Raw genomic sequence first — 14,712 nt, forward strand, 5'->3', positions numbered from 1 at the left:
AAAAAAAAAAAAAAAAGAAAAAAAAAAAGAAAAAAGAATAGGCACAGAAAAATCTCTCAAGTAGAATTTAAATATTGCAAGATGAAAGTGAACTAAATTTACATGTACAGGAAGCCATCCTCTCTGTGGGAAGAGTGAAAAGAACAAAGGATTTCTGATATCAGCATCATAGACCTTCACAGTTTTCCCTGGATGAAGGATTCCTCTACAACAGCCAATGAAATGGCCACTTTTCTGTTTGTGTTGAACCGAAAATTCTGTCACAAGCGGAAGGTAATTGGTAATAGACAAGGGAGCCTTGATAACAAGATTCCAGTCCTGAATAGGGTCAGAGTGCATATCTTTGGCAATTTCCGAGGCTTGTATGCCTAAACAAAACCATAACCTATGAGAACTACTTGATGAGGTTCCGCTTGTCTGAACACAATACAACAATTCCTCAGATTCACTTAGGTTTGAAACGCATACTTCAGAGAAAATATCAGGCCCATTAGCATCCTCTTGATTAGGTTTATTTACAACTAAACTCCAAGAGTACTCATCACAATTTTTAAGTGTCGAAGGTCTCAAATGAAATATATAACGACCAGATTGTGCCAGCACTGATAAAGGGAGGGGAACCGTATCACCAGGCTTCAATTGCCCTATGAATATTTCCTTCTGTATATTACTTGTCTGTTTCCTACTTCTGACCCACCTTCTTTGCCTCGCATGGTTTACAGATTCCACAGAGTCGGAAGAATCAGGCCATTTAAGACTTTTGACATCTGGAGCATAAACCCAACCATCAGCAGCAGTATGAGGTCTCTTGTCTAAATGCCAATCATCAATCCATTCCCAACCAGACGGTAGCTCAACTCTTGATGTTACCTGTGCAAGTGAACAGTTAATTAAAAGGAAGCCTAATAAAGGATACAAGCTATACAGAATTACGATGAATTTCAATAACGGAAACAAGAAAGCACCATAACAATTCCTCGAGAATCATCAATGGAAAAGTGGACTTCTATAAATTATGATGCAAAATTGCTATAAGCATCGACAAAGCTTAGCTTGGAGAACTGAACTAAAAATTGAATATTAACTATTTCCTCGAGACTGACCTTCATCAATCAGCCCAAAGGCTCAATACTAATACATACATCTTAATTGTAACAACCTCATTTGACACGGTTGTAATATCCCCTTATTCTATCTCTTTTCCCAATTCACCTCTCCGATTCCTCGACCCATTACCCCTTTTCGTTCCCTGTTAAATTGTCAAACTCTATCCCCACTTAGTCACTCAAAAACTGGCATGGCAAAAGACCAATAAGAAATTGAGAACTCTCTGAGCTACAGGAGCTAGAGGAAGGCCCTCCATGTAGTTAACAAAATTAAAAGAAAGAAATTTGAGAGAGATTTTAACTTTAGAGTCCACAAAGCCTTAAGGTAGATGACATCCTCCTATGGATTCCTTGTATTGCTAGCTTTAACAAAAAAACGTATGCGTGTTGTGCTCTTAGTCACAAAACTCAGCAAGTGGTGTTGGTCTCAAGAGATACAAAGCTCTCTGAGAAGCGTGCCACAAAGATGATAAATAAGTGATCTGCATTGTCATGCACATGTATGCAGAGGCACACTTCTGCAGGGAATATATTAGGAAGGGTGTCTATTTTGAACTTTGTTTGTGGGAGTCCTCTCAAGGACAGAGATCATAGAAGAGTGATTGATCCTTGTGTTAATTGGGCATAAAGAAAGCTTTCTGACGAGGAAATTTAGAAGAAATATACAACATACACATCACGAGAAATTAATATTAAAATATAACTAAGTTTTATGGACACGACCAACTTAAGTTCCACCAAACATGTAAGAAATGAAGTTCTTTCTAATCAAATTATTTGAAATAATGGCTTTTCTTCATTTGATTTCAACTTTTTACTTTTCTAAAATCATAATTTGAATTCAACTGTTCACTCTTAGAGAGAACGATTATACCTCTGGAATGATTACTTCTGAGAAATCCTGACTGAATTTCAGGCAGCTAACCCAGCCAGCAGTGGGGCTGTATTTTTCAGTTTCATCAAACTCTTCTGTAACAACCATGTTATTATCAGCTGTTGAACCATCTGAACTACCAGTTTCATCCGGGAGATGTATGCTTTCCTTGCAATGTTTGGACATTAGGCAGACATCAAGCATATAATCAGTATTGTTCTGCACTGAGACGAGAGACCTAATTGTCACATATCGGCTACCATCCTTGACAGCCACTTGGCTGGCAATGACATCATTCCCTAAGCGCCAACAAGCAGCTGGTGTAGCATAGTTTAACCTAACAGTAGTCCATGGTCCAGTCCTACTCGGACTTATTTGAATAGATCCAGATTTCCTTCCTTTATTTGAGGATTGATTTATGTTCTCAAATTCTTGTTTGGGCGACAAAAGCACAGTACAACTTAATTTTCCACTGAACTTGCATGTTTTCCCCTGTATTATAATTGTTCTTTTAATTAGACATTGCGATATTAACATATGGGCATTTGACAAATAATGTAAGGCTTCCATATGGATGCCAAACAATTACATATAGTACAAGAAGAACAAAACATATTACCAAGCCAGGTGAAGCAAGTTCTATCCAGCTTAACTTATTAACGTGATCATACAAGTGAAATTCATCCTCCAAGCTCTGTGCTATCTGAGTTAAAGGGGCAGAAAAGAATCCAGTAGCGTCACCTGTAGAATTGATATGGAGGGAAGAATACAGTCACCTTCGTAAAATTTCATAACTGGTTTGCTACTCAAAAAGTACAAAAAATTATTTCAGTATGAACAATATTCTTCATAACAATTTGCTACCAAACAATTAGAAATGAATAAAACAGATTCACGCAATTAAAACGAAACATGACAGTTTTACTATGCAAAACATCACCAACGGAACTTGTTAAAATAACACAACTAACAACCATGCCCCTACTTTTTATTGAAACAAAATACCAAGTATAAAATTAATTGGAATTCACGATAAAAGTGTACAAATATACTCAACTGATAACACTCATGCACATTGACCCACAAACAACCAGATATCTCCTATTGTTATTGTCACAATCATTCTCAATCTATCCTTCCACTTCAAGTAATGAGTTTATCGAGTCATTTTCAAATATTGACTGTTGAAAGTCTAAATTATCTTACTACCTTTTTTCTTAATTTCACAGAAGTACATTTGCCTTGTATAATACAGGCTAACTGAATCCCTACCTACTAGGCAATAATAAATCTAGATAAATCCCTAGATACTAGTTTTGAATAAGGATTAACCTTAAATTAGGATATTTGTGTAATTCATGAGTTAGTATCCAAGCTAAGAAGGAATGATATCTATTAGATTTATAGTTAACTAGTAACTAGAAATTTATTTAGATTTATCTTTATCTTGTTATCTATTACCTAAGGATTTATTTAGATTATCTAGTATATAGGGAATTTAGATTATCTATCAATTTAGGTTTTAGTTAGTCTTTCCCTAGATATGTAATTTTTTAAAAATAAATAAGAAAAAACAGCAAGCTACTTGCAACCAGTTACAATAAATCAAAATAAATCCTAGGTAAAAATAGAGATAAAAAAGATTGGTCAACTACTTACATTATTTATTAGGATTACACAAATATCCATAACTTAAGGTTAATCCTTCGACACTCCCCCTCAAGCTCAATAATAAATATAATTCATTCTTGACTTGGATACTAACTCATAAAGCAGTTAAGTTGTGAAATTCTTTTGTTAGCACATTTATCAGTTGAAGCCGTGAGAGCACATAACGCATGTATACTATCCTCTTGGAGAACTTTCACGGGTGTTGCTTGCCTCTCTTGTGCTCACTTCTATTGGAGCACTTCCACAGTGTTACATGCTTCTCTCACGCTCACCCGTCTTGATGCACATGAGGCAACAAGGTACCTTATAGGTGTCAGGTCTTACATTTTCGATTCCCATATTGCCCTTTTTATTTTGAATTACAAAATTCAGATTGGAAGATACCCCTGTTTCAATTTTAAACAATGTATTCCTGGAGTGATTTGAACACTCATATGAGTTCAATTCAATTCCACTGTGTGCTGGGTTAGTTTCAGAAGTCACAAATGAAAAACTTAATTACAGTGCATGAATGTGTGCAAGAATCTAGTTATACATATCTGAAGCTGCTGCGTTATTCACATTGCAACTTCGTAAGATTCTGTTTTTTTTTTTTTCACAACACAAGGACTTCTTTTGATCACCAACTTAGTATACTCCCATCCACGAACGCTCAACTACAAAGGTCTAATTGATCTATGCATTCTTCGTTGTTTTATTTGAAACTATTATATTTATAAAATGATAACTATAGCAATTCCAGTATCCATGGAAAGCAAGTGTTAGTTCAATATTCCCATGTGGCAGCGCAATTTTCTTATCCCATTATCAGTAAATCGGAGCATGAACAGTAGCATCAAACACAAATGTGAACCAACTAGCAAAAAGATTAAGTATGAAGACATGAGTACGTCATCTCTCCATATGTATTTAAGAAAACTACTAGCACATTAAGGTACCTTTTCCCACATCTATTACCATCAACTCCAGCATATATTTTTCCTGTGAATTTAAGAAACATGAAAAGCATCAGGAAGGCACAAAGACATGGTATTGACAGAAAAAGAAAAAGCATCTACAAACTCTGGAAAAAGTTAGAAATTTTCTCATGTAAACAGAAGAATTATTTCTTATTCAGCTCCTCCAGAAAGATATTTGGTGTTCTATACAGATTTTTATATAAAAATGAAAATGACCCTAATCATCATTTTAAGAATCAAGACTGCGGAAATATCAGCACGGTAAACACCATAAGGACTAATTAGACACAGTTTACTTTATAAACATCACTAATTCACCCAAAAGGAGGACTATATAAATAACAACGATTAATCCGATTGAATAGCCATGGATAACTACCAATTCAACAATAACTACAAATGAAATCTTTTAATATTCTCGTTTCTTAAGAGTACACCCAATAGAACCCTCAACCTTCAACCCTCAAACCATCAACCTATTCCTCTTCTGCAGATTCTTTTTCCAGTTAAGATTTTCATCTATATTAACCCTACGAATCAACTACATTTAAGGTCATTTTTATGTTTCATTGCTATGAGTTCAAGTAATTGTGATATGGATTAGTAGTAGTATTGCATTAATGGGTTTGTTGCATTGCCCTGTGTTTTCACCCTTTTAGAAGTAATATAGGGATGAGTTTGGAACATCAGGGATTCAAAAATGTTGCTATCTCGATTGTATTATATGGCTTCCTTTTGGAGGTAGGAAGGTTTTATCAATAAGTGCTGGTGTTGATAAAAGGGGTTGGTTCACTCTTTGGGATTTACTAAGAAACTTCATTACGCAACAAGAAGATTTGGCATGATTTCAAATGTTCAACATGTGGAACTTCCTCAAATGAGAAATGAAAGATCCAAGTTACATATTGTTAAAAGTAACAAGGGTTTATCCCCCTATGAGAAGTTCACTCATTCTTTCTAGGTGAAAAAGGAAAAGGAAATAACGGAAGATGATCGGAGTTCAATTTTGGTAATTTCTAGATTTTTTGCTCATGGTAATTGGTTGGGTATTCAAAATTTTTTAGAGGATCAGCTAGAAGCTTCTTTTGTTAGTAATCCTTTGATTAATGACAAGGCCTTGCTAAAGTTTGAAGATGAGAATTTTCTACCTATTGAAAATGGAAGAAATTTAAATCTTTTCGTATGAAGATTGAGAGATAGTTTGCAGAAAAGCATTGTGTGCCTAAGTTTACTAAGGGATATGGTGCTTGGTGGAGATTTTGGACTTACTCCCGAATCTCTGAATTTGTGGTTGCTTTGAAGCCATTCACGGTCATTTAGGGAGGCCTTATTTAGGAAGACTTATTAGTACTTATTCTTCAACCTTAAATAGATTGGATTGTTGCTCAGCCAAAATGGAAGCTGAGAGGAACATTTTTGGTTTTATTCTTTCCACAATCAAAATGAAAGACAAAATGTTAGGAAGTATTTTTATTCCAACTAGAGCCTGTGATATGTCTGCATCCCATTCTTCACCTTTTGCGGTTCTTTTATGTATTCTAGCATGCTTGAAAGATCAATAGTCTTTTGTTTCTCCACTTACTGAAAATTTGAATTTGAAAAAGGGTTTGGCATTGATGTTCTAGACAAGGTAGTTAATGAAATAAATTTGTGAGAATTTAGTTGACAAAAACTCATTTGGTGTAGTCTTGCATGATTTCGAAATGAAGTTGAGCATTAATGATGGAGTTGGTAAGGTCATATTTTCAAATGCTTCAATTGACAAGGCAGTTGATAAGACCATTAACGAGTCCTTGACATAAGAAAACCCATTCACTAACAGGGGCATATTCTTCATTCATCCAATCCTTGAGGATATTCTTTGAATCCCGAATTAATTGGGTGTTCACGTTTTTTAGCCCTCCTCGTGAAACAAGTTACCTCTTCTGATCCTTCACATTCCTTGTTCCCCAATACATAGTATCAAATTGTTTTATACCCTCTGAATCCAAATTATGTATTAACTAGAGGAGTTACCCACTCGACCAAAGACCCTATGTCTCTTTCACATGATGATTCTAATGTTGAATCCATGGTTAGCATGAACAGTGTGGAATCAATTATAAAGCCTAACTTGGAGGATGTTCTTGAAGATTTTTAATTTGAAGCTTTTAGTTCATTATCTCAAGAAGGTGATTATGATACTTTTCCTCTTCCTCCATCTTCCATACCTGCCAAATTTGCTTCTTATTGAAACTTGTGGTTTTTCAGATGTGTAAAATCTCCCATTGATTCAAGAAAAGACATATATACACTGAACTATCATCTTTTACAATTATTGCTGCTGCAGACACAACCTATACCATATTAGTGATATTATTTCTGAAGAGATTCTTGATGTGGGAAGGTTATAACTGATAACATTTTGTGACACGTGGCCTTTCTTGTACTTCTTCTATCTTTGAGGAAAGGGACTGATAATATAGTTTCCATTGAAGATTTTTGGGGCACTAAGGATTCTTTCTCGTTAGTTGTTAGCATTTATTTCGTTCATTCCTCTCTCACCATATATTTGTATTTCAATAGATTTTTCTAGGGTTTTTAGGTGGTCCACTCTTCAAGTTTGTTCAGTTTTCATTAATGTGCATGAAGAAGAAGATTGTACTCGTTTCTAAGTTTTTGATTTTGTATTTTCTTTCTTTTACTTTCACTCCCTTTGGGAGTTTGTAACCTTTTACATGATATCAATGGGAAGTTTTTTGTTCCAAAAAAAAAAAAAAAAAACTCATACAAGTGAGAAAAAAAGCTTGAGATAACAAATAATTGCTACCGGTGTAAATGTGAACACAAAATAAAGATGGTCGTGATTACAAGTGGCTAATGTAAGGTAGTGCATAAACCAATGCAGACATGTTGAATGAATAAGCTTATAATACCCACCGGAGATTCAATTTTGAAAAAGAATATTTCGTTCCAGAAGACCAAGTCAACCTCAGCAGATAATGAGTGGTTTGAGCTACTTCTGGATGTGCGTGCACTCTGTTGATGTTGCAATTCAACAAAAGCCCCTTGGAGGGGAGTAAGACGAATAGCTACAGTATACTGGTGAACAGCTGGTCCTTCAACCTTCGGCAACTGTATCAAATGTTTTTTTTCCAAGTAAGAGATGATCAAGTGTAGACAATTGTCCATAAATGAAAGCAAAATATGTAAGGAAATGCCGGATGAAAAAGTCTTCACAAAGTAGTTGATGAAAATTATGCCATACCTGTCCACCAGAAATTATTATTGTCACCATTCTTCTATCTTTTTTAAAATGTTTTCCTTCTAAGTGGGAATCTAACATGTTCTTTGAAACAGGAACTTTTAAGGGCTTCATGTCCCCTGAGGGCATCCGAATTACATTTTGAAGACCACGTATTTCAGTAGCTCGGATGTAAATGTCCTGACCAAGTTTATTTTGAGGGATGATAAAATAGTCTCTCTTGGCCTGTACATCACCGATACCTTTTCCACCAGATGTGGGAAACAACGAGTCCTACATGACAATTCCCAGGACCAAAAGGAAGAATTGGTCAGCTAGTCAATACATAGCATGTTAATTGAATGCGATCTTGATCTACAGAGGCTATTAATATTAAAATTATAATTAGAAGAAACATATGTACTACTTTTGTTTTGTTATGCTCCTGAACATTCGTGAGGTTGATCCAGCTTGCATAAGCTTGAATGAGCATATTGATATTAGACGCTGAAATATTCAAATTTAAATCCCTAGCTGAGGTAAGATGCAACTGAGAAGCTGATCCAGTGGAATTTTGCTCGTAATGATACCTGAAAGAAGCCAAATTAGGTCAGTCATTTAAATGTGCAAACTTGGACTACTGAATGTGACATCATCCTGAAGAAATAACATTGTATGGACAGGCTTTTCTTTCTTTTAATTTTAATTTTTAGTTTATATGAACTAAGGCTATTTTATTTGAAGATAGCAAAGGCTGGGGAGATAAAAGAAGGCTCTCCAATTATTTTGGATAAGAAATAAAGGATTTACAAAAAGGTCAAGATTTGAGCCCAAATGTCGCAGAAGGATTAGTGTTTAATCATGGATAATTCCTTGGCTAATTCTTTTTAGTTTGCTCTTAGTATTTGGAATAATTTGTTTTAAATTCTTTATTAATAGAGAATTCCTCAATTGTATTTTAATACCTTTGTTTTTTAATAGAGACTAAGACTAGATTCTTGGAGGGAGTTCTCGTTTTCTCTATTAGGCTAAACCAATTTAGTATCAGAGCAACCATCTGAGATAATGTTGGCTGCTGCCAAAGGAAGACTAAGAAACTTTGATTGACGACAAAAGTAAGAGGGAGATTCACGAGCTGTTCTCATTAGTCAATAGCACACAACTATTTACAACGGGGATACCTCTCAGAGTACCCTATTATTTCATGATTTGAGAATAAATTTCAAGAAACTTCCAAGAAAGGAGTATTTTGAATTAAGAAAGGTCACAGGAAGACGTGAAAACTGATATAGATAAAAATATCATACATGCACTCGAAAAATCCCGGCGATTTGGAAAAGGAATTCCAGCATGATAATTCTACCAATGTTTGAACTTTACAAAGAGATTTTTCCTTCAAATGTGCTATGGAAAACGAAGTCAATGTGCTATGGAACATTTAGAGAGCTGAATGGAGCATCATGTGAGCAAAATTGAAAAAAAAGAAAAAAAGAAAAAAAAAAGGGATTTCGAAAACCAAGAGCTCATGAGTCGCAAAACGAAATCAAGAAAATCAAAAGAACTCACACGAAGAAAAAGAAAACTCACGCAAAGAAGAAAAGAAATTGTCGTGCAGGAAGAAGAAAACATGAGCAAGGATGATTGTTAAACAATGGCTGACAAAACCTTAAGCATAAAAGACCAGTAGCGCAAAGAAGAAAAAACTGAAAATGAAAACATGAAGCAAGTGGAGTTGTAAATGCAAGGTTTTTGGGCACACACAAAGAGGAAGACGAGATAGCGTAGAAATAGAAAATTTGACCATTTGTGGCAAATATTAGGTGAAGTGTAGTCGACCTCAATCTAACAGAAATTTGGCCTTTTCAACCCAAGCAGCATGCGAGTCCAATCGTTGTTCTACAAAAATTGATGTGGCCCGTTCCCGAAAGAATTTGCATATTTCAGACTCTTAGTCCAGCTCAACATTAATCTTCTCCATGTTCTTTCGAGAATTTTTCTTCATATGGGAGGATTCAATTCCAATTGGGAGATTACAGTGGTCCATTCTCCATGGCTAGCTGCTGGTGGTTGAATGATCGTTTCTCATTTCAGGCAGCATGGTGATCAGCGTTTTTTTCCAGCTAAGACTGAAGCTGAATCGTGTTCCCATTCAAACTATTTACATTTTTACTTCTATCTTCAACTTTCTTTTTAAAATTTGAGGATGAGTTGGGAGGGATAGGATTGATACAGTAGGATTCGTGGTTAATCTTGAGTAATTCCTTGGTTAATCCTTTCCTTTTTAATTTCCTTTAGTATTAGAAATACTTAGTTTTTTATACATTATCTACAAACAGGAATTGAAAGCCATTTATAAAAAATTTGGCTGGAAAGGAACCAAAAGATCTTTCACAGCAAGCTGCTTCCATGGAATAATCGTTTTGGTTCTGTTCATTTGAAGGCTTCTTCTTGGTGCAGTCTCTCCAAACACTTCGCTTATTACACTATTCAGGACCATTGTCTTAATTGGAATTCTCTTTCTATTGTAATTTAGTATCGTATAGATATTTGGTAGTTTGAGCATCAGTCTATTATCATTATATCAATGAAAAGTTTCGTTTCCTTCTCAAATGAAAAAAAAGAAACAAAGAAAAAAAGAAAAAAGAGAAGCATCCCAAGGTAATTACCTTAGAAATCCATCTACCGGTTCAACAAGTGGCTCCCAGGATTCGTATTTATCATTGTATGATCTGGCAGCTAAAAAGAAGTTCACAACTGAATTTAAATAACCTTTTCTTCCATGAAGGCTAAATCCCAACCCGCTAAGCGATATATTGAACAATGGAACCATCTGTCAAAATCAAGAAGAGAAATTATGCAAATAGACCAATAAAAAAGGTCAAACTTGGTTCAGTTACCTGCAAAAAGAAGTCTATTTCTAACTATAATCATCTAAATGTGCATAAAAAGAGGGTTTATATTTCAAATTTAAAAGAAAGAATATTAAGAAAGATAACAACGTTCTATGGGGAAATAGAGTGTCATCAAAAGTATAGGACCAAAAGGTAAAATTTCACATAAACAAAATTCCTAGGTATGTGATAAATCGGCACACGTTTGGTCATTAGGGCAAGGAATGTAGGCTGCCAAAGTAGAATTAAAACAAGAACAATATGTTGCACAACACTCCCAGATGAGGGAACACTACAGGAGCTGATTTCGATGTCCATGTACTCCACACTTTTATAATTAAATCTATCCATTTCAGGCAAAAGAGTTTTAGGTCCACCGTCAAATCCTGGACAGGCAAAGGAAACTAAGATTTCTTTTGTGAACAAAAATCCATCTTTTTTAGTGTTACATCTACTCCATGAAGAAAAAACTTAATCGCTTGGATTATGAAACAACAAAAAATAAGGTGGAACAATACTATTGCCATGGTAATTACTAGATTGTTGACAGTCCTTTACTCTAACAACATCTAGAGTTGCTCAGTTTTAGATCCAAGTATTTCGATAAATTACTACCAGAAATATCTACAACCAGAATATTGAAATTCTACATGTAATCTAGAGGACTTTTTCACAGGATGTTTTCTCCTGTTTTTTCCTTTTATTTTGCTCTCTTTGTCTACAATTCGTAGCCTTTGACACTTCTGTACTCTTTTTAACTTTTCAATCATGACTGAAAAGTTTTGTCTCTGGTTTAAAAAAAAACAAGAGCTTTCATTCTTTTGTTAGTAAGGGCTAGTCTTGAGTCTTTATTAGTTCGGTAGACATTTGGACATTCTTTTTATTTCATTAGCAGGTACTTGAGGTTTAATTCTTTGCTCCTAGTTCTTACTGGGTGTTTCCTATGGTTCTCTTTCATATTACTTGACGTTTTCTTTTGATTCCTTGTCAAGAAAGAAAAGAATATATAAGAAAAAAATTTCAAGTAAAAAGAGACCCGAAAAAAAAGAGTCAACAGCATGCAAAAAATACTAGTTTAAGATTTATATTATTTAACAAGTGTTGTTTATTCAATATGAACAATAATCAAAATAAGAAAAAAGTTCAAGGACACTAAATTGACTCTCATAATGCTCCCCTTCATTTGAAGCTCATTAACCAGATAGCCAAAATAACTATTTCTCAAGTAATTTAATAAAACTAAAATGAAACCAAAGTGGAGTAGTTTTCTTACCAAACCAGCATAGTCATCAAAAACTGCTATAGAAAACGTTCTCACTTCTGCGTCAATTACAGTGTTATCTGAACCACTTGTTACATGTGAATCCACCAGCTTAAGATTGAAACTCCTCTGAGGCCTCTTAGACCCACTCCGAACAATGAAGGTCCCTAACTCATTACCAACTATCCATATGCTGAATGGCTCGGTTATTAGCCTGGCATCTGAAAAATCCCAGGCACTCTCCTCCAAGAACTGATCCCATGCCACCATATCCATTCGCACACATCCCAATGCACTGAAGTCTTGTTGCTTAGGCTTACATTTGCATGCAATACAACCCAAGGAAACAAACCCTGCAGGAGCTTGTGGCAACCAGAAGGATATATCTTCCATTCCTTTTTGCTTCTTGATTTTCCCTACAAGTTGGAAATCAAGTGGGGTCTTGTACAACTCTTCATCTCCAGTATGATTAAGAATTATAGATGTATTTGGACGCTCAAATCTGAGTTCAGATGACAACCAAGAGTTAACCAAGAAACTAAAACTCAAACATACTGAAATAAAATAGAAAATGGAAAGTACACACCCCTTCATAACAACATCACCAAAATAAATCTTCCCCTGAGGAACAACTGGACGCCATATTGATAGTTTCTTCTTGGAATTTGATCCTCGATTCCACCATATCAACTGAAAGTCGGCAACAGCCTCAAAATGCTGACCAGAAGTTACAATATGTGACTTCTCCGGAAGGGAGGTTTCAGTTTGACTTGGTGAAGCATGACTATCTGAACTCTTAGACATTTGATGATACACTTCAGGAAACCCAAAAATTGTACGACGCAGTTCATATGCAGTACCTCTCACACTAAAGGTTGTTGGATCTGCTGGCAGAAAAGATCCAGCAGCATTGTCCACACGCCATAAAGCAATATTTGAACGGCACCTGCAACTTATCAATAACGTTGTATCAAAAATAGTTTTACAAAATAAATGCCTAAATTTAGTCAAGATGAGAAATCAAAATTCAGTGAATAGTTCAAATGCATCTGGGATTGCGAAGTCCAGTTTATATCTTAAAGAAGAAACCCGTCCAGAATACAGCTCCTTGCATACATATGACATCCAAAACAACCACCAATGTCCAAATACGAATAAAAATAGAAAACCAACAAATTTATGTGCCATGCAAAATGAACACAAAGAGAGATTCATTAGTTTGACATTTGACATACGGTACACTGGTGCTGATACTTATGCAGTCCCTCAAGGAACAACCAGAAACTAAGGAAGTGGCGATGCAGAAAACAGCAGACAATGGCGGTTTCATAATTCCTTTGGAGACAACACAACCAAGTGCAACATATCCTTTGGGTGCTTCAGGAAACCAAATGGAATAAAAGCAGTCCTCCTGGCCTAGAATATCATCACCAGGTGAAGAATCATAATTGTTCATGTGATAATTATAACTATCTTGAGAAGCTACCGGTGGCCAGATTAGTCTGAAAGATATAGGTCGCTTTACCCTTGCAAAACTGGTGTTAACTGCAAGAACTCCTTTCGTTGGTGGTTTATCACTGCCATGTAATGAGTGCTCATGTCAATACAAAAATCAAACTGAAAAGATAATGCCAAGGGAACTTCATATAAAAGAGATTACTGACGATGGTGTCACATAGTCACCCAAAATTGCAAAACCTGGTGGAGCATTAGGCCTCCAAAATGAATATACTTGCTCACTGTTTGGACCTGCAAAACCAAGATAAGAGCTAGAAGAATAAATTTTTTGATATTTTTCCATCTACAGACAATAACATAAATAAAAATGTGCCGGCATACTTTTGATTGTTCCAACTTTGTCAAACTGGGAGCATACTACTGTCATTTTCTTCGAAGTCATTCTTAGAAATGCCACAATGTCCTCTTCAACAGCTAGAAACAGTCTCAAGATGCTGAATGAAAAGTTCATAAATATATCTGAAACAGATAAATGTATATTTGTCTTTCCAGAAGCATTCGAATAATTTACTGAGGTATCAAAGGGCTCTAGAATCCTGATTCCATTACTCTCCATGGTCAAACCGAGTGCATTTGCACTAAATTCAGTTGTATCGCCTTTGAGAAGAAACCTATTGCCATGATAAGTATGTAGAACATAACTAAAATGGGAAATTGAGAAAATAATCCATAATGATGCAATATACACATTTCTGAATGGAAAAGAATATGCATAGTATATGAGTACGCACTAGCATTTTTCGTATTATTCTTAATTCCTTCAGCCAAATAAAGTTTTCCATAAATGTAGAGAAACTACATTTACCTGCAATATACATCTAGTTGAGCATGCAAAAGTTGGTTCTGGAGGATTGTAGATTCCCCTACTTCCCTCGATGTGTTGTAGAAGATCAGCTCAGGGCCAATTGCCTGGATGGAGTACATAAATGAAAATGACCCAACAATGAACAGAATAAGTTCTTTTAACATAGTGGAAAAAGTTCCTTAAAATTAGTCCCACTGGAAATGCTAAATAATTAGAAGCGCCATAACAAAATCTCCCTCGACGTGTCTTACTCTCATATGTTGACGAGAAGGTTTCGTGCAAGTTTCCAGCTCATAAATGTTTAAATAACTTCTATGTGCATTTATTATATTGTTCAGCCATGGCAGTTACTTCAATACTTATATCAGTGTCTGTTGTGTGTTTGGGGAGGGGGGGGGGGGGGG

The 14,712-nt window shown here is 35.4% G+C and overlaps 1 protein-coding gene across 1 annotated transcript in view; it reads right to left on the reverse strand.

Annotated features, from left to right (window-relative positions):
* LOC111471811 overlaps positions 1–14,712 on the reverse strand; it is a 72,948-nt gene that overhangs the window by 11,955 nt on the left and 46,281 nt on the right. Inside the window, exons 34-47 of the mRNA XM_023117486.1 lie at positions 14,309–14,412; positions 13,825–14,114; positions 13,650–13,734; positions 13,221–13,562; positions 12,572–12,937; positions 11,998–12,487; positions 10,500–10,663; positions 8,261–8,423; positions 7,858–8,127; positions 7,530–7,724; positions 4,590–4,632; positions 2,600–2,721; positions 1,981–2,472; positions 103–870 (exon numbers count right to left, since the gene is read on the reverse strand). Coding sequence (XP_022973254.1) covers positions 103–870; positions 1,981–2,472; positions 2,600–2,721; positions 4,590–4,632; positions 7,530–7,724; positions 7,858–8,127; positions 8,261–8,423; positions 10,500–10,663; positions 11,998–12,487; positions 12,572–12,937; positions 13,221–13,562; positions 13,650–13,734; positions 13,825–14,114; positions 14,309–14,412 — 3,894 coding nt within the window. The remainder of the gene's footprint in view (positions 1–102; positions 871–1,980; positions 2,473–2,599; positions 2,722–4,589; positions 4,633–7,529; positions 7,725–7,857; positions 8,128–8,260; positions 8,424–10,499; positions 10,664–11,997; positions 12,488–12,571; positions 12,938–13,220; positions 13,563–13,649; positions 13,735–13,824; positions 14,115–14,308; positions 14,413–14,712) is intronic.

The sequence above is a fragment of the Cucurbita maxima genome, unplaced genomic scaffold, assembly GCF_002738345.1.
Source record: "Cucurbita maxima cultivar Rimu unplaced genomic scaffold, Cmax_1.0 Cma_Scf00058, whole genome shotgun sequence".
Taxonomy (NCBI): Eukaryota; Viridiplantae; Streptophyta; class Magnoliopsida; order Cucurbitales; family Cucurbitaceae; genus Cucurbita; species Cucurbita maxima.